General features: G+C 37.1%; 1 protein-coding gene across 4 annotated transcripts in view; it reads left to right on the top strand.

The window, feature by feature from the left end:
- LOC149776741 (uncharacterized) overlaps window positions 1-26,780 on the top strand; it is a 94,798-nt gene that overhangs the window by 48,963 nt on the left and 19,055 nt on the right. For all 4 annotated transcript variants that reach the window (XM_089941283.1, XM_089941281.1, XM_089941282.1 and 1 more), the window contains 3 exons: window positions 10,117-10,300; window positions 16,430-16,515; window positions 24,127-26,780. The exon at window positions 24,127-26,780 is cut by the window's right edge and continues 629 nt beyond it. In XM_089941283.1, coding sequence (XP_089797409.1) covers window positions 10,117-10,300; window positions 16,430-16,515; window positions 24,127-24,319 — 463 coding nt within the window. In that variant the 3' untranslated portion in view covers window positions 24,320-26,780. The remainder of the gene's footprint in view (window positions 1-10,116; window positions 10,301-16,429; window positions 16,516-24,126) is intronic.

The following is a 26,780-nucleotide window of genomic DNA, read 5'->3' as shown; positions in this document are numbered from 1 at the left end:
GCACCAAAATGTCCCAAATCATAAGTTGTTTTGTTGTTATTGTTTTCTGTTCCTTTTTCTTTTCTATTAGTGGTACGTAATGTAATATATTATCTGTTATTCACTTTTCTACTGGAAGATGTCACGTTTGCTCAGCCCCAGTTCTTAAGTCATGTATAAACTAAGGTATTATTACAATCCATGGTTTGATGTCTGAACATTGCCGCAGGCAAGAGTTAATCTCTTACGCAAGGTTACTGTAACCAGAGAGACGATCCGGCATCTTGAATCGAAACATGCGTTAAATAGCGTGACTTCCCACCCATGTGTAACAGCTTTGTCCCAAGATCAGAGGAACCCGTGAGGAACAAGGCGTGTTCTAAATATGTCCCCACGTGGACAGACATCGAGAAGGACATTGTCCGCTAAGTTTGATTGGATCGAATCAAAGCGACATCCAATCGGAATTGAGATAGAGGGTGTGGTAACAATGTCGATCAGAATTATAACTTCTAATTAGCAAGCGAAAACTTCAGTCTCGCCTAATAAGATTGTTGAGCAATATAGGGTTACTCCGAGTAAACCACTCGTAATTTGGCAGTAAAACTTAAAGATGAGGTTCCAAGGAAAGACAAAGCTTCGTAAAGGTCAATAAGTTATTTGCTCGATTTTTGCAGAATATTACGGCATTGTAATTCTAATTATGTGTAGTGTGTATACTTAATTACCAGGACCGTTTAGTACGTAGTTTTTAATTTCCATACGTATTTGAGAAATGAACTTGAGTATTATGTAGAGAATTATCTAGATTGTTAGCTTGTGGTCAGAATTAATTTTGAAATTCGTTATTAGGTTACTTCTTAACAAACTAGTGCATTTATTCATGTGATATGTTAGATTTTACACATGCTTGAATTGTGAATTTGGAAAATGGTTGAAGTGTGTAAGATTAGTTAATATGAATGTATGGATATATAAGAGCATGGATATTTGACTATTTGTGCATTTTGTATGAGTTGCAATGTAAAGAAATGCGTCTGATTGTTGTGATATTGTTTAGTATAATGGGATTAGGAATATGTGCTGATGTGACGCAATTTATTGATGTATGTATGAGAAGTAATAGATACCGTGTTTTTATTACGACGATGTTTTACCATGCAAGAACCTATGAGTATTTCGATGTGAACGAATGCGTGACCGAATACATTTAATAGCGGTTACCTGGTGATAGGGTAGGTGTATTGTGAGATGGGAGAGCTAAGGAAAATATTGTACCGTCCTTGTGTATTCACAAGAATCTTTTTTGGGGGACAGAACTTCCAGTTCAGTTAAGTCCCGAGGCTCTAAGAGGGGAGACGGTCGTGCGACATGCAGAGCAGTCGGAGTCAGCAAGTCTATTCGGTGGAGAGAGTTCAGGAGGAGAAGAAAATGGGGTCGAGGAGGAGTTGTTGTTGTTGTTGTTGTTGTTGTTGTAGGGTTTAACGCCATGTTTTCAGCACACGATAGGCTATACATGGCGGCCAGTATTAATGGTAGAGGAAGAACCAGGGAAAAGCCCCGGAAAGAACCGCCGACCTACGAGAAGCTACTGGCAGGGTTTCTCACATACCAACATTAGCAGAATCTGAGACTCGAATCCACGCAGACAGAGGTGAGATGGCAGTGATCCGTAACGGAGAGCGCCTTAGACTACTCGGCCACTCGAGGCCCCGAGTCGAGGAGGAGAAAATGAAGAAGGATGAAGAGTATGGAGAAGTCGAGGAGTAGAACGAATTTGAAGGAAGTCGGGAGGAAGACGAGAAGGAGTTGGAGGAATAGGAGAGAAGAATACACAGATGAATATAATACAAGAACAGGTGGAAAGCTATCTCACACTACTAATCAAATGATGCAATAGGCTATCACTGGTTCGAGCGGAAGGAGAGTACTTGGGAAATTTTAATTATTTGATTATTGAATTGTCATTAAATTGTTATTCGTTGAATTTCACCTTTTTTGTATAATCAATCATTTAACCGTCGGCATTGCTGACTGGGGGCTCGGGGCTTTATATATATCTTTCACTAATTTAACTTCCAACCAAAATCGAGCCTGGGTGGGATTTCTATAATAATTAAAATAAAATATTGGAAGCACCCCACCCACACCTACCACAGTGACGGTATAACAACCCGTCACGTCACAGAAGACTATTGGTAAATGATTGATCTGTTATTTCGTTTTTATTTTTCATACACCGATATTCAATACAATAAAAATATTGATGATTTTGTCTTCCAATTTTTAGAATGATGAACTTTTGCTCGTTCAAATTTTTCAAACTTAAACTTTATCATTTATATATTTACAATATGCACCTGAACAAAAAGCATAAATACACACTGTAGTATACAAATAAATTATAAATCGATTATTCAGTTTTTATATATGTATTAGATATACAGCTACTAGCGATATAAAATCGGCTTCATACCTGGAACAGTGTCATATTGATTGACTTCATAGAGTGAGGCAAAAACAGATCAAGCTGTTGCTTTGTAAAGCTGAGGTAAGTTTACACATTGTGTGCTTATTGTTTTAAGATTTGTCATTTGTTTCAGTGTACCTCACTTTTCATAATGGTAACTTTTGTCCTTCTGTGTGTGCGTGCGTGCATCAGGGTGAAAATATTTGCATGCATACATAATGCCGCCTGATTCTGTTGCAATATACTGGAAAAATTCGAAAGGCGAAATGTGCATGACTTGCCTTGGAACCATCGCCTTGAAGCTTTGTATTTGGGTCTTCTGGGCTGGGGCCGAGAAAGTTGGAACGAGGAATAGAGAAATAACATGCCAATATGCGTTACGTAGCTTCTCCTAATTTATTGTCAGTACTGCATGCATCCCAAATGAACAAGACCACTACGATACTACCAGGGAAAATACAATTTTTTTTCTTCAATCTTTCGTCGAAAATGCAGGATTCGATGACAGCTAGTATCATTGAAATGGTAGACGGTAACAACTTGTATCAAGTTCATTGTAGAGCCAAATGCCCTGTACGGTATCGAATTTAATAACGCTGTTTAAGCAGACGATGATTATGATGATGATGATGGTGATGAGTGGTGTGAATCAAGGTTGTCCACATAATTATTTTCATATTTTTTTTTTGGGGGGGGGGGGTAACATAGTTGTGTGCTATTAAGTTTTACGGATGGAGTCCAAAACATGTTTAGAGGTGAAATCCCTTGCCCCTCTGTGCGGGTGCACATGGTGTGGATGATAATTTTCATGAGGATGACTAAACAAAGCGAAAACTATTTATTTCTGTATTTCAATCAATGCAGAAGTAGACACGCGACAATACTTAGAGATGGATAGATACGCACAAACAGACACTTACGTGATAACTTTATCTTCATCGTATTATCCTCCGTGACAAGTACGAAGCTAATTTTCTCGGGGCTATTTCTAACATTGATGACAACAAATCTGATCGAAGTTTCTATAGTTTCTAGGCCTAGGGTTTTTATTTAAGATGTTTCAGTGAAGAAAAAAGAAAACAATAAGCGTAGTATTTTTGAGAAATATATTAAAGGGATTTTGAATATCATAAAAATTAGTAACAGGAATCATAAAATTTAGTAACAGGGAACACCCTTCTCTTCCAGTAGTGAATGAAATATTTAGCTAAAATGCACGTGCTGGAAATAATTATAAGACCAAAGATTTGTTTTTGGTTTCTTATATTCAACGCCCTTAAATGTTGTCTCCTGACCAAATTATTTGTGACATACAGGGAAGTGTACAACAGTGGCATATTTTCGGGGATTTGTTACCCGTCTTTTTCTCTTACTTCCCTTCCGACATAATTTCATTCTCTTAGATCACCATTCTATTTGATTTAGCACACTCCTCGTCACAGCTCTGTTGTGCGTTTGATCATGTGACACGCACTGTGATGAGTCTGAAGTTATTTATAGACATGTCTCAGAGCCTGCGGACAAAATTATTTATCCATTTACAACACTGTAATGTCGAGATCATGATTCATGCATTGTGAACAATGATACAACACTGTGTATAACAGGCAACATGCCTTCGTTAATGATTTCTGAGAGACAATTTTAAGGTTAATATATGTTGTATTATTTGAAAAGAATGTCTAACGTGAGTATACCTATGTGGCATTGTTGTTAGTCTTGTGGATTACTATTTTGAATGCCAGACGTGGTTTGCCTACAACCCGAATGGAAGAAACATTTCAGTCTTGTACATTTTGAGGAGATAAAAAAAGAACTGTACATTTCAAGATCATAGTGGTGAATTATATCACAGAAGGAAACTATCAAGCACGAAACTAGAAGAAGAGCTAGGATGTTTGTTCATAAGAGCGGATTCCGAAATAGTGTTCTACGGGGTGGGGACAGTAAATTTTAAGGTAATTGGTTATTTGTTTATGCAAACTTGGGCATGGGTGGGTGGATGCAAGTGGGGGCTAAATCCCAGTAAGCTCTTCCATTTTATGTGTTTCTAGGACATGAATTTACCTGTCCAACCCTACCCTCCTTTCCATTGGATCTGCCCCTGGTTCACATATGCGTTTTAAACAAGGTGATTTTTCAGAGCGAAAATGTCACAGTGTTCCCCAGCATTCTTCATTTTCTTATAATTGGTTGATAGAGTAGGCAACATACTTGCAAATACACTACTGTAAAGCTCAGATGTTGGTGGTGGCTAACAGTTTTAATTCAGTGTTTGTGAAACATATTTTATTTCGGCTTTTCTACAACTTGGCACAACTTATATAAAGTACGTGTTCTGCAATTTGGCACACATTATAAACTACGTGCTCTACAACTTGGCACTCATTATATAAAGTACATGTTCTCATGCTTGGCGCACATTTTGAAGTACGTATTCTACAACTTAGAACACATTATATAAAGTACGTGTTCTACAACTTAAAACACCTTATATAAAATAGTGACGGTTGCTAAGAATGAGACTTGAAGTGATTACTGAGGTTTATATAACCTTTATTTTTTATATGTGAACAGAGTAGTTGCATTTGGTTTGGTTTGTGCTTTAAGCGGCATTTTTCGGCACATGATAGGTTATCCATGGCGGCCAGTATATTTAGTTGAGGAATAACCTGGAAAATGTCGGGAAGAACCATCGACCAACGGGAAGCTACTGGCAAGCTTTCTCACATACCCACATCGGTCGAGCCGAGACTCGAATGGACGCGGACAATGGTGAAATGTCAGTGATCTAGTTGGGTAAGGAATTCCAAATCGTTCAAAAATGTATGACCTGTAGAGATCGTAGATTGAGCTGGAGAGATCGTAGAGCGCGCTTTCGATATCTTAAGGTAAGCTGGAGAGATCGTAGGGTACGCTGTGGGGTTTTAGAGTAAACTGTTGAGATCGTAGAGAAGAACTGGAAAATACGTCATACGTCGAAAGCTCCTCATAGTGGCCCAACTGATGTCCCCATAGTAGATAGACCCCTTCTCCCAGTAAGAACTTCTATCATCCGGGTTCAATCTCATCAGAGGTCGCTATGTAGACAGATTTACCCAGAAAAACATCCTGACTTCCTATGCATGCACAAAGAACACCCTTATAGTGTATCCCCTTAATACTTAGGGATTTTGATAAACGGAAGAACGCAGAACGAAAAGGTTCAATTTAATGCTTCTGGTTTTTCAACAAAAGGCTGGAAAGGAAAAACGGCATTACATGATAAGCATATATTTGCGATCACCAATCATCGAAGAAGTTTTGTTTATTTTGAAAACATACCGATGAAGAGACAAAGAAAATCGAAGACAATCATGCTAAGCATACTTCATCAAATAGTTATCTTTCAATTTCCATCATTACTGGTCTTTTTGTTTTCCCCATAGATTATGTTTTTAAAAAAATGCAACAAAGGAACATAATGACATTGGCTTACAATATATACATATTTCTTCTCATGTTTCTCACTTTTCCATTGATGGAAGTAACCTCGTGGACACAGGTTGTTCATATAATATCTCCACCCCCTGTTCGCATTTTGTTGTCATCAATTTCTGTACTGATTTATACTAATAAACATGAAATAAACTAGCAAATTATATTTTAAAAATGGTTGTCTGGGATTATATACTTTATTTCTCTTGTTTGCGACCAGTTTGATTTCTGATTACACTTATATGAAATGATAAAGTCAGTGAATTTTAATCGTCTTCAAAGAGGACAATTTTCTAATATTGTTGAAGACTTTATTGAACAGTTTCCTCATATAGGTATCCATCATTTCATCATATAATTATCCATCATTTCCTCATATAATTATCCATTATTTCCTCGTATAATTATCCATTATTTCCTCGTATAATTATCCATCATTTCATTCACCTAATTACTGATTATTCCATTTCCTAATGTTTTCTCTCTCGCTGATTCGTGTCCAGCTCGTCCTCTCCAGTCAACTTAAAGATTTATGCTACTCGCCCTATTCCAGCTCGCCTTCTTCACCTCGATCTACGATCTCTCTATCCCGCCATGCTATCTCTCCAGCTCATTCGTTTTGAACACGTTTGCGTTCAATAGTTGCGTGTTACGCCGGCAGATCACAGTCGATTTTCTTTGCCCAATCCACAGCGTAGACTTAGATCTTCCAGTGCATTATGGGACGGCAATATTTGATCTACGATGTGCTCAGTGTGATGCGTATGATTCCGTACTTAATAAACCACTGACCAATTTGAAGAGCTAGAAAGCCAAACTGTATTGGTCTGACAACTGTCAGGAAGCTTTTGATAAATTAAAGGCCATAGTTAGGAGCGCACGATTTGTTTCAGCTCTAGATTTCGACCAGTCATTTAGAAATATCGGTTGATGCAAGTGATGCAGGGGTAGGAGGCATATTATTTGAAGGAAAAAATGGTGTGGATCATCCATCGTGATAATTTCTCTAAAACAATTAAACAAGCACCAGAGAAATTATTCCACTATCGAGAATGTGTGCTTGGCATTAGTATGGTGGGATGGAGTTTGATGTTACATGGATACCACCTGTAAACGCCCCCACTGTTTGTAAAGGGTGAGGGTTGATCGGCAGATTGTACCGTCTTTCAAGTTGTCTGCTTTATTCGGTTCTCGGTATCTAGGAGATGATCGCCCTCGGTGTTATTGCCAGGATCGAGTAAACTTATAGGTAGAATGAATAAAGATCAGAGCAGATATATAAAACAGAACGATTCAGGCCCCCGTACATTAAAAATCAAAATTTAATCAATTACATAAACAATGGTGATAATACAATACATCAGGAAGATACACTTCTTTTGGAATAAATCTTTCACCGAATTCAAAACACAAATGAAATTATAAAAAAATAGCCGGTATGTTTTTCTCATAGGATTAGTTATCATACGATCGAGTGAACAATCGAAGTCGTTGCCTTGTACAATTGCATAACCTGCTTATCTCTGGTTCACTCCAATTTCACTCTAGCTGTTCTCTGTCCTTTCGCCTTTTTCCTTTCTCTTTCTCTCCCAACCTCCCTACTGTCTCGCCTCCTTTCGGCCCTCAAACTTTGGGTGGGTAGGTGGGTATGTAAGCATGCAGATACGTCAGTGCGTAGGTAAATCTGAGGATACGTCTGGGAATAGGTCTGAAGAGCCATTTTCCCCTTTGAAAACAGAGAACATCCTAAATTTCCTGTCGATTATCCTACTGGAACATTACTCCCTTCTCATTATCAGATCTACTATCGGCATCGAAACAGATACCACGGGCTTTTTAATCGGGTCAAGCATGGCAGACCAAAACAAACCTAGTTTCATAAGATTAATGTACTTCTTAATGGCTAATTCATCACTTCGCATTAACACACGAGACTTAGAAGTTCCGCTCTCTTCTCAATTACACAAATGAATGAATGAAATTCACTACCTGGCTTTACGTTATATCCAGCGAATACACACATTCGAGTCTTTAGCAACATGAAATCACTTGAGATCGGTGAATTCACACGGATTCTGGTAACTCATATCAACTAAAGAAATATGTGAAATTCTTAGAACCTAATTCCTATAAAAACAAGACGACTAATTCAAACAATTCGACAACTTTATATAAAGAAGATTATTGTACGAATTCATATATATATATATATATATATATATATATATATATATATATATATATATATATATATATATATATATATATATAAACTCAACACAGTTATACTCACATCAAGAGACTTTATCTACGAATTTAAACGACTAAATTCATGCACATATTATCATATAATTCAAGCAAAACATTATATTGGTATCAACGAATCTCATGAATTTGACGCAAATACCTTTTGTGGTTTCAAGCGTTGTTCGTTTATACCGCCAAAATTATGCCCGTCGACCTTCCAGACATCCGGTCCCTTGGACAAATGTTTTACGAACGAATTTCTTCCAAACTGACGCTCGGAGTCCCCTGCACCTTTGCTCTTGCAGCAAAGTTTAGACTAATTAGATTTTTTGGGGTGGGTGGGTGGGGTGGATATTTACAGCTAGGAAATTTAGCGTGGTGTGTGTGTAGGGGGGTGGGTGAGTGTAATTTTATTGACATTCAGTAATTACATGTTCACCTGCTCTTGTAATTAAGGTAATTTACAAATAAATACTTTCGATGTTTATTCTTTACGGTCTTGTATAATTCTTTCTAATCAAAAGCTAGACAGAAGGACCCAAACATATATCGCCCGGATATGGTCACTGTTATCAGACTAAAACGATATATTTTATTGGAAACCCACGATTACATAAATATCCACAGATGTATAAGGCAGTGTGCTACGGCATTATGAACACGGTGTACGGATACTTAACTCTGGGATATTATTAAATCGATGTATGAAGTCCACAAAATAGTTGGGGATGGTTTGTATGTTGATAATATATTTTTTGTTAAATTATGCATTGAAGTTAAGTACAAATAGTTCGATATTTTAAACTTGGGTCGACAGAAAAGAATTATCACACATGCATAGATCGCTCAATTCGTTTCTTTTTGTTTTGTGAGTCGTTTCAGATTTTGAAGTAAAAATTGTATTTTTGCGGCTTTTTTTCGCGAATGACAGTTGACTGAATTAAGTATTAACGGTGGACTGGATTACATTTTAGTATTGCTTCTCTACTTTTTGATAAGACGTAATTAACATCATGCATGATTGGTTGATCTATCAACAACAACTAATTATCATAATATCACAGATTTAACAGACGTTGTTAAATGTTATCAAAAAGAAATGTGTCGAAAATCTGTCTCGCGTCCTTTATGTCCATTGATCTGACTTTGGGACTAACTAACAGGTGCAATCAGCTCTCACTGAGTCTTTCTCGAAGGCAATTATATAACAGAGACAAACAAAACAAGAAATAAATACAAAAGAAAGAATAGAATTTACAAAACGTTAGATGACTATGCCACTTGGAAGTGTTGTTTAAAATCTGCTTATGTCTAATGGAAGTGTTCTTTAAAAACTGCCTATGTCTCACCTAGTTGGATTGAACGCAGATAACAAAATGGAGAGAGAGAGGAAAGATGCGTGTATATAGTCTTTCATAGTATGCAGCGCTAAAAATTGTTTCAATGATGAAAAGAAACAAGAATCAGTCTAAACAAAAGTGTAAACATACATTTATTTTCTATTTTCGTCTATTTTCGTACTTGAAATGTGTTGGCCCCATAGTCTTACTAGTAAATGTGTTATTTGCCCAGTTGAAACTCAATTCCTATTATACAAACTGTAATCGCCCGGAAATACTCTAGTGAAATAACTCACACATGATGTTAGCAACTCGGTATACGTGAGCTTCATATATTTGGCACGACCGTCAGATTTGTTGTAAATTACAACCTTTTGATAAAAAGATGGTCAGTTAATACTACTCCCACCGCTGGCCCCCCAACATGCTTGATGAATCTATACCGCACTTGGTCGTTTTTTAGATGTACACTATGAATAGTGTGTATTAGAGTCTATTGTGGATCAGGGTTACCAGGATCACTGTCCCTTTTTTCATTCGAGCCACAGAGAAGTAACATTACAAGTATCAAGCTGGGTCATATGAAGAGTTCTTTCCTTGCAGGGACCTATCCAAACATCAAAAAATGTTCCTTACATCGGAGCAAAGTGAGAAGTTTTGGACCTACGCTGACACAAATAAAGATGGCAGTTTGACTATACACGACTTAAAAGCCGGACTGCATACATTTTTAGCTGAGAAAAAAAAGGGAGGAGAAGTAAAATGCGTACCTGACAGCGTCATCGTGGTAAGTTTCAAAATGTTCAGATCAGATGTGTAACATGACCATTCATTCACTGAGCCTCTTGTGTGTGTGTGTGTGTGTGTGTGTGTGTGTGTGTGTGTGTTTTGCACAACCGCTGCAAGTATATTGTTGATAGCAATTCTTACCCTCTTTTGGGCAATCGTATTTATCCCTCTTTTGGGCAACTGTATTTAACCTTCATTTGTTACCTGTTTAAGGTGCACTATCTTCCATTGATTAAATCCTTTCTAATTTTCTTTTCATCAGGCTTCCTGATTCCACGCCTACGTATATCTATTGAATACACTCCTAATTCTGTACTTTCATTTGCATCCCACTTTTAGCTTATGTTGACAGAAAAGTCACGCAGCCATTTACCACACGGGGTGGGTGTGGCGGCAGGTTCTTATAATGGGAGGGGACTTATAGATGTACAGAGATACACCCTGAAAGCAGTCTTTTAACTGCCAATTTTATATGTGTAATATTAGCTATATAAGGCTTAGTATTAGACGGTTTAGACAAGGGGTCTAAAACGTGTGTCCCACGGACTGCATGTGGTCCGTGGAGTTATTTCCTGCGGCCAGCAACAACACCCGGAAATTTTTAAAATAAATAATAATGCAATTTTTTTTTATAACAGCCAGTCAGTTTTGATTATATAAAAAATTGATTGTTACATCGTATATTTTTTTCTGTTTTCCATCATTTCACTACCTTTTATATGAGACGCTTTAGCTGTATGAAAAGATTTCAGTGATGGGTCCTACGAGCCAATATATTCGTCCTAATAAGGACCTCGTGGTGCTTTGGGCTTGAGAGCCAAGGTTTCAGATCTATTTATGGTTTATTTGAACACCTAAAATTTTATCCATAGCACTCTGGCGAAGGCTCCAATTGGTGGGCATGGCACATGCCACCTGTCTCAGCCTTTCGCCCCTAATCTGGCCTTGATTTACCAATGTTATAATTATATCCATACCTTTAGTACTAACTTGATGACTGTTCTACCGACGTCAAAAGGTTTTTGGACTAAGCCGTAAAGATTTTAATTTATGTTTCTGTCTTCATTTCTCTCGGCATCTTACCACATGCCTCTTTATGTTTCTGTCTACTTGTTCTCTCTGCCTCTATGTTTCATCTTAGCATTTATCTCTTCTCCCCAACTCTCTTTCGCTGTTTGATGTCTGTCTTTTCGTCTGTACATCAACTCATTCGTCTACCCGTTTGTTTTCTATAAGTATCTGCCACAATCTTTACCTGGCTACCTGTCTGTCCGTGGCGTTTTCTACCTATTCATCGGTCTGCCTGGCTCCCACATTTCATTAAACTTTTCAAATGAATTCGTCAGAACTAGGTTGGTGACATGTGACAACAATATCTGCTTACATTGCTGTGAAATATGAGAATTGTCCTGCCTGGTATATATATACGGACCAGTGATCTGTATACATTTATTTCATGCATGAATAATCTTTTCACGGGTTTCTGTGTCAAAAGGCTTTTCAAACCACCAAAATAAAATGTGTTGTAGAGAGTTTATAAAGAACTGAATGCGAGAAAATAATGCTTACCCACTAATTTCGCACTATTTTTTTTTTATGTGTCTCAGGCATAAAGGGATCTTTTTTCTTTAAATGTATTGCACATAAAGCCAAACAAAAATATTATGCGTGTTTCCGGGTGGCCGATCGTTCATTTCTCATTGCCGACACTTTCCCAAATGGTTAAAAAAATAATAAAAGGAAAATAAATTAAAAAATAAATCACATTTAATATATATTGTGGTTTTTTTTTCTATAAATAAACCTGCCTGCCCTAATTTTAAAACCAGTGCAAACGGAATCGCACATTTTTCTGTTTGGACTTAAAGCAGGTCAGATAGTTTTGCCAAGAATTGCAGGCGAAAGCTGTTACTAAATAAAAAGAAAATAAATTTAAAAAATAAATCACATTTAATATATACTGTGGGTTTTTTAAATAAAATAAAAAAAACCTGCGTACCCTAATTTTAAAACCAGTGCAAACGGAATCACACATGTTTGGACTAAACGCATGTCAGATAGTTTTGACAAGAATTTTATGTGAAAGCTGTTACTGAAGTCTGGTTGAGCAAGGAACGTGTTATTGGTACCAAATGTTTCTATAGGGCTCGTCCATTAAGATCTGTACATAATGGCTCTGTACATAATGGTTGGCGTATGCAACAGTATGGTACGGATGACCTGCCATGCAAAATAAACAAGCACCATATCAATGGCAGCATTCTTCGCACATTTCTAATTGCACGTGTCAACGTTAAAAACATGGCATTGTTCGAAGGAAATATTTCATGTTCCATGCCCCTGTATCTTTGCAAGCCACGGGCGACAGCGGTGCGGACTGTCTCACGTCACTTGCAACGATGATGCCTCAAGCGAAAAGATGTCAGCTGAGGGCACGTTCACCACATGTAAGCTTATATATAAGTTGGTATCGAGCACAACTTTACCATAGATTGTTGAATGTCAACCAAATCTGCCATGTAAATTTATCTGAATGAGATGGATTATAGCAGTTCCACATCATTCGACGGTGTTCTACAGCGTTCCACGGCAATCCACAGCGTTCCACATGAATCACTTATTAACACTGGTTTTCTATTCTTCGAACTTTGGGATCTGCAATAACACTTTACTAAACATTTTTAGATATAAACCAACCAAATTTAGAATGTAAATTTATGTTGATACACCTTGAATTAGTTTGATTTATATCATCCACATCATCATATACAATAGTCCCCGAATGATGTAATCAGCAGCCATATATGTGGTATGCTGGTAGACTTACCATTGAGTTTATATGGTGTTTGGAAGTTGAAATCAATCATTAAATCTCAAGATGCTGGTACAAAAAAAATACATACATAAACAGATCACAAACCAGGCTTTCTGTTAGCATCCATATTTGTAATTTATAGGTTGATTTTGCTTCGGTTTGTCTTGTTCAAAATGGTCGATTTTGGTGGCCGCATGTAGAAGAAACTAACTGCCAGGTTGCTCATCGTCGAGATACAATGGGCAGAATACATCGTCTGATAATGATCTTATCGGGAAGCTTATGTTGTCCTGACTTTCGTTTCCACGCCATTACTTAACCAAGGATAGATAGATTTCAAGAAAACTTGGCATGCAGTTTTTATACTGATTGGACCTAATAGAGATTGATTTATCAAATATGTAGGCTTTTATCGTATTTCCCTTGGAAATAATTCAGAAAACCTACTTTCAAAAAAGAAACGTGGAGCTCTGGTCCTTATTATTGATGCTGTACATCACGTATTCTACGTGTCCCTGTAGGTTTGGTTTGTTACATATACAACACGACATTTCCGTGTCAAAATCAATCTCTTATGTCAAGAAGCAGTATTATTTCCGATTTTCTTTACAGTAAAACCAGTAAAACACGCACTCTTACATTACCAGAAGTTTTTTCTATTGTATGTAAAAAATATATCAGACTACGGGCGAACATACCTAACCTGCAGGTTTTCGTAAAGAATAATAACTATATGCATTGAATAAAAAAGTGTGATGTGGTGAATCATCTTTTCTATTTACCATTGAGATGCTAAACCGTCTGAAGTTCCATCCACGTACTCCGATTGATAACAGGACATACTGCAGCAGTGCCGTTTCAACCAAACTGCTCAATTTAAATTTAGTTTCCTCACCTTTAACCGTTCCAAGATGACACCATGTGCGCTCTTTGTTAAATGTTTATTGGTGTGGTCCCTCTCAAACTTGCATCATAGAAGGGATCCACTAGTGCAGTAAATTAAAGGTTTTTATGTGTTTTTGTTTTCCCCCATCGTGTAACTTTACTTTGTATTACATTTATTAGAATTTCGATTTAATTAATTTTGATCTAGGGTTTATACACCGCCCTACTCTAGTGTTTAGAATCTCATTGACTCTGGCTGGTCTTGGAGTTTTAATACAAAGAGTGATTTTTGCCAGGGATCAGTGTTGTCCGGTGTTTGCTTTATGTGTGTGCTATTTGTTTTGTCAATTATCCTTTTGCTGTTGTGTTTTTATATGGATTGGTTATTAGAGATCAAATTCTTAAAGTTGTTACTTAATTAATGGTTTCGTTATGGCTCAGATAGTTCGACGGTGACACTTGTGAGCTCTTCGTGTCGGTACCCTGCCTCTCGGTCTTTTGGAACCTATAACATAATTTTAGTATTATGTGCTTGTGTAGGAGGAAAGATAGATAGAAAGGATTGAAATAGACATTTGCATGTTAAGCGTGTGCATGTTGTGTGTATTTATACCTCGTATTGTTTACTAGTTTGTTCACCGTGTTCCTGGTAATGTTCTTGCTGACCTTGCTGTAGGGGAGATCCGGTACTACCCGTACTACCACACGTGAGTCACGTAGCTTAGGCGTCGTACCGTCATATGTTCATTAGTCAGCAAGGACAAATCCCTGTCATGACGTGTAATTGTTGTTCTAAGTAATGTGTTAATTTATACGAGGTATTTGTTATAGATAGTTTGTTAGTTAAGTACAAGGACCTCTTCAAGGTATACTGTTATCTAAATTGGTTTGAAGGTGGATATCATTTGATTTTAAAGTCTTCCCATACTATCTTCATTATGGACTTAATATAATTTATTAATTCATTATAAATCTTCGTGTCATTAATATTATTTTAAAATAGAAATTGCTTATCTTCTAGTATACCGTATTTATAAAGAAAATATTATTTAACTCCTGTCTTTCTATATTTATTTTAGGACATCTGAGTATTAAGTGATCCTTTGAATCATAATCTACAATGCGGTATAACACTTATAATATGCCTCTTAAAGACAGCCTCGCCTGTTAGCCACTTATCGTGCAGGTAGGTATATTTAGGCAGAGCCTACTTTGTATGGAAGCTGATCCTATACACTGCCCATTTTTCCCATATGGCCGACCAGTTTAGATTTGGATTGCGAAATTCTATCTCTTGTTTCTCCTGGGAGGCCATATCATTTAATTTAACATAAGTGTTCTTCAAAGCCGTGCAATGGATTCCGTAAATGTGAAATTCTTCCGGAAGCTTTGACTCGTGTAGCTCTAATCCGTCTACGAAGCGAATTAGACGCAGCATCACATGTCTAATCCGTCTACGAAGCGAATTAGACGCAGCATCACAGGTCTCAACCGTCAATGAAGCGAATTAGACGCAGCATCACAGGTCTCAAACGTCAATGAAGCACGTTTCGCTGAGGTTATGATGTTTTGAAAGAGCGTGCAGGATGGAAGTTTTTGACGGTTTTGAAAATTCAGATACTGTGGATGCTGCTGCTAGTTTTGACCCAAATGATGCAGAATAAACTTACTTTTTAGACATTGACTGCATCATGTACTGTTTATTTTATGGCAGTGCGTAGGATGGATATCTTTAAGTTTCAGTATCATATTTATTAACAGTTATTATTTGGTAGCTTTACAGTAGGTAATGTTATAACTTTTATTTGGTGCTATAGAAGTTCACAAATTCTAATTAACACAAGTTTTATAACTCATTTTTTAATATTATTGACATTGCTATACTGCGCGGTGCACGTTTATATTATAAAATTCAATCTAGGTCAGTCTAAGATTTTAGTAAACGCAACAACAATGCCGCTCTTCATAAATTAGTAAGTTATTTAAATAAGGATGCGGAATGAATGTTGATCTTGTCTTCTTGTTATTACATCGTCTTTAAACTTCGACACATTTAATTTAAAGTTTAGCTGAATTGAAAAGCAACAACATAATCAACATAAGATTCGTTTACTTTTTCGAACTTGGTGCATTGCTTGAAACAGGAAACGAGTCTTCTAAACTATTACTACAACGTGGTAATAGGAATTAAAATTGAATTGCATAACACGTGGGCACATATAACCCGTAACAGGGGGAGGTTCATGGTAGGGAAAAACTTGGATAACCCGAGTGCTACATTCGATGATTTACTGTAACTTGTAATCAGTTGTAGAGCTTCGACATTAACGAATTATTTTTGTATAATAGAATGCAGTAAAATGCTATGTACGTCGAAAAAGCAAAAGTGGAATTTGAATTGGGATGCTTAAATTGTACAATTTACAGGACATTTTCACCGATCTGGACAAGGACGGAAGCAAGAGCATCTCGAAGAAAGAGTTCCTGCAAAAAATGATGCTGCCACACCGAAGGTATATATATATATATATATATATATATATATATATATATATATATATATATGTATGTATGTATGTATGTGTGTGTGTGTGTGTGTGTGTGTGTGTGTGTGTGTGTGTGTGTGAGGGTCTTTTAACTGTAAGATTAGAAATAAAATTTCTTAGATTTTCTTAACGCCAACAGCTCAGTAGTTTCCTTTATTTTCCTACACGCACACGGTGTGTAGTAATATTTTATATGCTAGGAATTTTCACAACTGAGCAAATCAAACAACTACATGAGCCTGACTTAACGTCCATGTTTTTCTTATTTTCAATGACCTCAAGATATAAGTCGTTGTGGAAGGGTTGTTAAACGCTAATCGCCTAATAACCACACAATAAGAAACTCAGATTTCACACTTGCATGTTGTTTTATTTATTTCACATTTGTATGACTTGATAATATGCCTTTCCAAACCATATTTTGTACCTTGCGCTGTGCAGTACAACCCATGACCCAAACACCGAGTACAAAGAATTATTCCTATCTGAAATTACTAAACCTATATAACCGAAAATATCCAGAGAATTCCTTGTGTTAAGAAACCATTATGTTCTGCGTCTAATTCATGCTGCTATACAGTCTTGTAAATGCTGTACAGCGTGACGTCTGCTCGTAGAAATTGGCTTATTACCCGGGTTGAGAAATGTCTTCCCAACTCGTACTCCATGTGATTTCCATTTCACGTTGGAGTAATTGGATAAATCTGTACTCGGCCGCCAGCGTATATCTGCCCTCTTCACGTCGCCTCCGCCACAACCCCTCCACGCACCTTCTGTCCACAGTAAATTGTCGTACGTCGTTAGGAAAATATTGCCACAACATTATTGTGTTACAGCAGGCGCAGTGATTATTATGTCGTTCTTTTAGCGTCATGACAAATTCCACATCAAGATCAAACTGGCGTCATTTTGTTTTGGTGTCATCCCGCGCATAATTTGTCACTTTATCTTCGCTGCGTTGATAATTCCTGGTGACCTCGTTGTTGTTTGTAACGCCGTTGTCAGCTCCAACACGTAGATAACCCTGTGTAATTGAGATATTTTTGTTGCTCTAGACACAGCCAGATAAACTAAATTTGACCGTTCTATGCGAACATCGACAGTCAAGATAACAGTGTCTGATATTGTTAATTCCTGAAACGAATGTATTGTTATCGCATATCCCAGAGTCCAGCATGATGGGTTTAACGACAACGCCTGTTGTACAGCCTCCACTGGAACCTCGACGATATCATCAAGAACGAGTTTTTTTTGTCTCTGGCAAACTCTATTTGCTGCCGGAATATCAACGAATATATTTAGTCGGCGTGTATCTGTTGGTCGATAACATAGTCGGACTTGTTGAGTTGGAAATTTTTCCTTGTGAACCTCGAATAATTTACGATGACCACGTACATTTTTCCTGGATACAACTAGTAGATCATGAGGGCGTCATAAGTTTCAGAAATTAGACATTGGAGTCTGTCACGTTTGCTCATCCCCGTTCATAAGTCGTGTATAAACTAAGGTATTAGTACAAGCCATGTTTGATGTCTGAACATAGCCGCGGGCTAGAGTTAATGTCTTACGCGGGGTTACCGTGACCACAGAGAAGATCCCGCATCTTGAATCAGCACAGGCGTTATATCGGGCAACTTCCCACCTAGATGTTACAGCTTTGTCCAAAGATCAGAAGGACCGCAAGGGACTGGGGCGTGTTCTAAGTTAGTTCCCATTTAGACAGACAGCGAGAAGGACATTGTTCGCTAAAGTTGATTGGATCGAATCAAAGAGACATCCAATCGGAATTGAGACGGAGGATGTGATAACATATTTGATCAGAATTATAGGAAGATTGATGAGCAATATATGGTTACTCAGAGAGAGCCACTCGTAATTTGGCGGTGAAACTTAGAGAGGATATTCTAAGGAAAGACAAGGCTTCGTAAAGGTCAGAAGCATTTTGGGTAACAGAACTTCCGGTTCAATTAAGTCCCGAGTGTCTAAGAGGGGAGACGGAAGTGCGACTAGCAGAACAGTCGGAGTCGACAAGTCTAGTCAAGAGAGAGTCGAGGAGGAGGAGGAAAAGGAGTCGAGGAGGAGATAGAGAGAAGCAGGAGGTGTATCGAGGAGTCGGTGGAGAGAAGGAATTTGGAGGAAGTCGGGACGAAGAGAAGAAGGAATAGGAGGAATAGGAGAGAAGGATACACATATGAGTAGAATAAAAGCACGATTGGAAAGCTATCTCACACTACAGATCAAATGATGCAAATGGTTATCACAGGGTCGAGGGGAAGGAGAGTACTTGAGAAATTTTAACCATTTGATTATTGAATTGTCATTAACTTGTTATTAGCTGAATTTCACATTTTTGTATATTCAGTCATTTAACAGTCGGCATTGGTGACTGGGGGCTCGGCTCTCTATATCTATCTTTCACTAATTTAACTTCCAACCAAAATCGAGCCTGGGTGGGAGTTCTATAATAATTTAAATAAATATTGGAAGCACCCCACCCCACATCTACCACAGTGACGGCATAACAACCCGTCACGCCACAGAGTCATTGAAATTACGATATGCAGTATTTCACACTGAATTTTGTCAGGTTGTAATCTGATTAACGATTTCAGTTGTCGTAGTTGTTTATCCTGTGATCAATGGTCGTTCAAAACTTTTTCATAGTGGCCCACATAGTTGATCAACCATTCATGTGAGGATTCTCCAGTAAACGACGGAGGCTGCCCATGATAGCCACACAGGATAATTGCAGTAGATTTTGTTGATAACCAATCAAGAAATATCTCTGTAATGTTTCTTTGGATACTGTACAAATCTCATCCCAGATGATTATGCTCGGGATATATTTCTCACCCACTTGGTTGGCGTCCATGCATCACTTCTCCATCTTAAAAAACTATGATACGTGCATGCGCTAACACTAAGTTGTCTCATCTTTCTGTCAAGCGGTGAATTGGTGTCAACACAATCATGTCAGAGTTTTAAATAATTCTATCGTACGAGTTATTTTACCAGAACTACCTGGACCATTTCGATAGACCGTACTGCATCTCATTATTGCATCGTTTACTAACGGTGAATATGAAATCTGCGATAAATTATCGATGCGATAATAAATATCTGGTGTTTTAGCGTCGATCGACTATGAATATTTACATATTTGTTCGTGTTTTTTTTTTGCCATGAACCCCAACCAGCGACGCTGGCATTGTCTATAAATGGCTCAAGAAGGTCCATGCTTCAACGACTAATACAAAAAGAATCCATGGTGATTCTAACATCGTCATTGGGAAATCTGTTGATCATCGATATTAGGTTTATTGACGAGTGTGCCAACATAGATGATCTCAAATGGGTGAACTGGGGAGAATTTCCCTCGTAGTAATTAATCATCATACCAATACATATGACATCGTGTGTTGTTGCATTTCTCCGTGATACCAGTACACTTCGCTCCTCTGTGTCCTTGACAACAAAATCTAATTCGGCCGGATCCATGATTAATTTTGTACAGCGACGTGCGTTATCGGATGATGAACACTGTACATTTAGAAATAATTTTTCTGCAGTTATCTTTATCGTGTAGTGACCAAACTTGTTTTTGTTGTTTGTACGAAATTATTGTAATAGAGCGTTGAGATCGACATTGGTGTCCGGTTTACTAAAGTGTCTACCAAACCAGACTGGTATTACAGGATGAATACTCACTGAAAACTCGAATGATTCAATCTCAGTAAATCCAGTAAGATCGATATTTGGTTGTGGCCCGTTTATTGCAACTCGTGTCATTTCATGTGTTGGATGCCCCATTTCGCTCGAAATAACGATGACACTTGCCAAGTCTAAGAAAAGCAGCAGGATAAGCAGTGACATTGTCAACAGAAATCATACTGAATGTGTTACATTTTGTGTTCCAAAGACCACCATAGCCAAGCTCAACACAAGATTTTGATAGATCATCGAGAAATTCTTTTTGAGTTGGATGCCATTTATTTTTTGTTGGGCTATATGAGCCACAACGGGCGATGCTGTAAAACAATTAATGAGTAAATGATCGTTGTCTATGTTATATTTTATCAAAATTTGTTTCATATTTTGTTGGAGTGATTCCTTCCAGTAAAGAAATAAAGAACCCCAGACGGCAGAAGAAATTGATCAAATGTTGATTCATCCCACTCAGAGTCATCTCCGTGAAATAGCCAGACCGATACATGGTCATGCTTACTTATGTTGTAGATTTCTTCGTAAGTATCGCCCTCATAAAATCGCATTATTCTCTCCCTTGGAAAGTTTGTTACTGCTTCTGTCCACGCATGACAATTATGATCATATAACATTATCGCAGCACCCTTACTACAGTATTTACCAGAATTGCACAAAATCTCAGTGGTTATTATTTTGAAAATTTTTGGACTCTTTAATGTTTTATTCTAAATGAACCACTTCACTTATTTTAGCACCATTAATAAGAGAGTTTTCCCATTTATTTGTTTTTGTTTTTATTCTTGATTCTGTAAGTCCGTTTCCACGTTTTGAGTTTACAAAATGTTCTCTGACACATTGAGCCACGCAATTTAGCGAGACTGTTTTCATTGGAACAAGAGCAGCTATGTATGGTTCATTCAAACCATAAAGCACATACACAACTAGGGAAACTGGATATGCGTTATTGTAGTATTGATTGTCAATTCCGGTGAAAATACTTGCTTTAGATTTTTTATCTATTGTGGTGACGTGATTCCTTAACGGGGTCGAGTTTATCACGAATAATCCGAGTAGGACCATCTCGCTGGTGTTTTCTGCAATAATTTTTTATTTTGAATTTGTACTTTGTGTTATCAACAAGATTATTAATAATAGTAACCGCTCATTTGTCATTCGTGCTTCATTATAAATTTAAGAAACTAAAATTCAGCCTGGAAAGCAATCAAAATCTCCAATATTTCGTTTCGCGATTAGCGATTCACAGGGTGGAAGGGGGTGTTTACGTACAATGAGAAAGAAAATTCGCACTCTGCCATCCAACAATCGAAGATTATAAATTACTCAATATTTAGGACATATCAAACGTCAATCAGATTGGTCGCTGATACCTCGTTGGGTAATAAAAATTTGTCGGCTGTCATTTTTGGGGGTCTCCCCCTCCCCCCTTTTGCTGCTACTACACACTATAACTTCTTGGGGAGCTCCGAGTGGTTTAAGGCGCTCACCATTACAGATCACTGCCATCTCACCTCTGACTGCGTGGGTTCGAGTATAAGGCTCGACCAATCTGGGAAAGCTTGCCGGTAGCTTCTTGTGGGTCGGTGGTTCTTTCCGGGGTTTTCCATTTATACTGGCCGCCATGTATAGCTTATCTTGTGCTGAAAAATGTCGTTAAACCCTACAACAACAGCAACAACAACAATCATGCACGTAGATAAAAAGGGAATTACAATTATGTAATATACCCATGGTGTATGCTATTTGTATTAGCGTTTGCATGTATGTCTTTGTTTGGTTTCAATGATTATTCGTTCATCGTGGGGAGTCCAACGTCAATCAGCCTGATCGCTGACACCTCATTTTGCTATTTGTTTACGTCAGAATTACAGAATTGGTGACTCTGTGAGTCTCGTATAAATTCAGGTCATTCACGAGAATTTTGTTTATTTGTTTCTTGTTCATTGAACCGTCTGATTTCACAATGGACGGTTTATTGAATGGTAACAATTTTTGGGGGTCGCATCCCTCCCCCTACTGCTGCTTTGGTAGTTTAGATTAAACACGTTGTATTGTCACAAAATGATAAAATGGACTTGGACACAAGGTATAAGAACTTCTTTAGCCCTCTCCTTACGTAATTATATCCCTCCCTAAGAGAGTAACAAACAACGGAATATTGCAATAACTGGAGAGAGAGAGAGAGAGAGAGAGAGAGAGAAGCATAGCAACAGCATAAATGATCAGAATAAATTATTGAAATCGTCCGGTATCATTTATATATTTGCATGCATATTGTAAAACCGAGTGGGTGAGAAATATATCCCGAGCATAATTTTCATTTTGGATCGAGCTTTCCCCATAGCAGTAAATCTAACCTAACAATCAGAGATGACACTGAGAGTAATTTGTCTTATGAACCAGGTTCGTTGGTAACTGTATTTGGGACAGAATATGAAGAAATGTAGGTTGGTTTCATTGCCACTGCAGTAGCCAAAAGAGGTGTCAAGAATCTGATCACGATAAAGATGCGTCATAATGTGATTACGTAGCGACGTATTGTATGATTGTATGATAAATATACGTCTTTAATGTGATTACATAGCGACGCATTGCATGATTGTATGATAAATATACGTCTTTAATGTGATTACATAGCGACGTATTGTATGATTGTATGATAAATATACATTTTATATATATGGTAATTCAATCATCGCACTTTCAGATATAGATGGTAATTCAATCATTACACTTTCACAAGATGATATTGTCTAGTCTGGCAACATTTCTTTTCCCCATATTAATAATTGCTATAGATAGTGTATTTTACACCAATTCAGGCTAAGCAGTCATTTTAGTCGGCTGTGTGCCTAGATCATCTACAATTACCATAAGTACAAGATCTGAAAAACTTTCAGCCACAATACACGAAAGCAACTTAAAGATATACGAATATTCTCTCCATTGCGTGTGTTGCAAATTTAAACAACTTCACCTTATACCCACCACTCTCTCAGAAGTTAATATCTGTAGAATGCCTCCTTGGGCGTGTCTTCTGTCAGGTCCAAATTTAAAGGAACCCTTAACCTTTCTTCTATCAATATCACATCTCCACCAATGTATATCCTTGTATATTACATGGCCGAGGAACCGTTGAACATATTCGGATGCATTTTATTGTGTACATTGTCTTGAACTCAAAATGCGCATTTTATGGGTTTCGTCTTGTTAACTTTATTTTGCACAGAGTTATAGCGCCCGACAGTTGCATCATACGTTGACATGGGATGTATCTTAGCTAAAAAAAAACAATCAATATATTCTGCTGCAATTTCCTATGAATATTGCCTGATAAATTCTCATGTCCGTTATAGGCATTCTATGCGTATCATTCGTTTCCGGATGATAACTTCACTAATATTTGCTGTATTTAGCTAAAATAGTAGTAGGTGGCTCTAGGTTGATGAGACCTTGAGTGTACTTTGTTTCCAGCCTTCCATAACATTTATGGGAGTTATGGCCCTTATTGCCGTCCTCATGACTCTGGATAACTTCAGTAACCATGATGGCATTTTAACCAGATTTGAATGCAGCTTTATAATGACAAGCCTTTAAATGGATTTAGTTTCAAATATTCCACACTATCATTCAGAAGGGTTATTGACCCTAATTGCTCAGTTTCCTAACCTTGATTTTCAGCCAAAGTTACTGTGCAATTTTATTTTGGAGCCTTTGGATGAGTGGAGTTCCAGTGCTGGGCGGCTGAGTCATACCAAAGACATATTGTTGTTGTTGTTGTTATTATTGTTGTTGTTGTTGTTGTTATTATTATTATTATTATTATTATTATTATTATTATTATTATTATTATAGAGAGACCTTAAAGGCAGAATTCATGAAGCTGTGCAATCCGGTCACCAGGAAGATGGGTCGGGCTGAAGTGGCTAAAATGTGCCAGGCAACAAAGACCTACAATAATGAGGATGTTGAGGAGATTCTGCAAGCGGCCGACATAAATGGTGATGGACAAATCGATCTAGACGAATTTCTGGCGGCCTGTTTTTAGTTTGCCTGAAATATATTTTTCCATTAGATATGGATTCATGCCTCTGACATTTTGTAAATACGTGATTCTGCTATCTCGTTAGTAGTGAAGTATTCAGTGTTAGGTATAGGTGTTATGTATATTTGATTTAATTTACATTTGATTTAATTTGTTTGTTTGTTGCTTTTAAACAAATTATGCCATTACACGCTATTGTAATGTAACTTTATTTACTGGATTTAACATTTTCCAGAAAATCAGTTCAGTTATATTTGACCAAACTGTTTTTCATAAACAACTAATAATATAAATTTTGTATCTAATGCTGACCTAGTTCCTGACCTTGATCCAGAATCAGTAAGAGTTGGAGTAAACAACTTTTTTATATTTTTTTATTATTCTTTCTCAGTGTAAGATTCACTAAGTGATATCGAGGCCATCATGTGATCATGTAATCGTCATACGTCAGTCTGGTTTGAGTCTAAAATTAGTGTATAACTGTTTTCTATAGAGAATTTGGGCATTCGGGCTTTAAACCATTGACACTTAAGGATGTTTTGTTGTGACCAGTTTGATTTGAATTTTTTTTTAATACAAATTATTTGGATCCTAAGAGATTATTTTTCCGTCGAAATACTTGTGCTCTAAATTAATTCTTGGACAAGGACAGCTATAGAAATTTACACAGAATTCAAACACTGGAATATTATTTTTTGTCATTCAACAAAGAACTGTTGACACATCAGTACGACACTGACCACAGCATGCGTCATCGCCTTCCATTTTGGATTTTATCGGGGTTCGAACCTAGTTTCATTAGGCTTTTTTATTACTAAGACTTCTACTTTTTAATTCTTGGATTATTTTTGGATTTGGTTCGTAGAACCTTAAGTTCTTTTTCTTATTTTTACCTTGTTTTTTTTTCTAGGAAAATAAATTATTTGTTAAATTTTACAAAGCTTGTTGTCTTCACTCCTTTCTTGTTACGTTTTGTAAGATCCTAAACGTAACATAGAAAATAACGTAAAGCCTATTTGCACTACAAAAACACAACAACAACAACAAAAACAACAACAAAAAGCAGTATTTAAAAAAATCTAAAGTACCACTCCAAAAGCCCAGTTGCATAAACAAATATAATTCAATCGTAAGTACAAATTGAACATAACAAAATTAAAAACAGGAAGTTAAAAGGATCGGTAAGTAAGCTCACGCCTTTTCTGATCACTTGTTGCGCAGTTACGGGATCGGTCTGTGAGCTGAAGTGTAGGTAACAGGTTCAGTGGCATTATAGAAAATATTTGCTGATTTCAGAGAAAACCAAAGTTTCATCAGATTGTAAAAGAAATATTTCCGTAGCCGCTTTTTTCAACTGTGTAACTCCTTTCATTGATTCCATATTTTTGATAGTGGCTTTGCTTTTTGGTTCAGAAAGTTTTGTTCCTCAGCCTGACTCTTTTCTCATCTCTCACCTCAATTCTGTTGTAAACCAAGAATTATCAAATGGCCTACCTATGACCCTTTCTATTGGATTCGACCATTTGGTAATAGTAAGAAAAGTAAATGTTAAAGTTTCGAATTTCTGATCAACATATATACCGTCAGGAAACAGTTGAGTCCATTTTTTTTATAACAAACTCACATAATCTATCAAAATTTGCCGCTTTGTAAATTCAAAGATATCTCTTAAAAGTGCAACTGACATTAACGGGTGGAATCAAGGGTGGAATCATGTCCACTGATGGTAGTTAAAATAGGGTCTATACCGAGTCAATCACATGCGTGCGGCCCTCTTAGAATTACTGGATCCAAGAGAGAGCTTCTAATCTGTCATATTCGAATTGGCTCATTCGAATTCGAATTGGCGAATGTTTTGGGCGATATATAGTGCCAACTAGCATTTACATGGTTTTCAGGATGGTTTCCTCCCAAATGATGTCATTGCTTTGTGATTCAAGGTCGGTTCTTCAATGAGATAATACTGATTCCATGCAATAAACTGATATACCTCTAGTATGATTTGATCTATCCATCTGATAGGGCTCATCGTATCCGTTGATTCGGATACACCCTGTAATTACACTAAGGTCTAAGTGAGTTTCCATGAAATAAAGATGTTCATTACACTAGACTATGCTTAGGGTTTGATTAATTTTATGAAAAATACTTCCCGAAATCAGATAGAAAATAGAAAGCGCATTCAAAGTGCATTTCATGGCGGAATAAAAAAAATAATTTTCGTCATAATGTGGATCAGGACTGGTTTCAAAATCATTTTAGCATGAGATCAACCGTAAAATAACAAATAAAAAGAAATAATATCTCACCAAATAACTCAAAGCCCTGCTATTATATACTAATCTTGATTCACATCTGTTCAACAGAAGAGAAACAATTCGTGCCATATTTATCCGAACAGATTTCATAAATAGTTAATAAAATTCTTTTCATAACTGGAGGTGAATTGAATTTGTTATAAATG

This window comes from Sinohyriopsis cumingii, chromosome 18 (assembly GCF_028554795.1).
Source record: "Sinohyriopsis cumingii isolate HCF-2022 chromosome 18, ASM2855479v2, whole genome shotgun sequence".
Lineage (NCBI taxonomy): Eukaryota > Metazoa > Mollusca > Bivalvia > Unionida > Unionidae > Sinohyriopsis > Sinohyriopsis cumingii.
The sequence above is the reverse complement of the archived record's forward strand: the minus strand, read 5'-3'. Positions and strand labels throughout refer to the sequence as shown.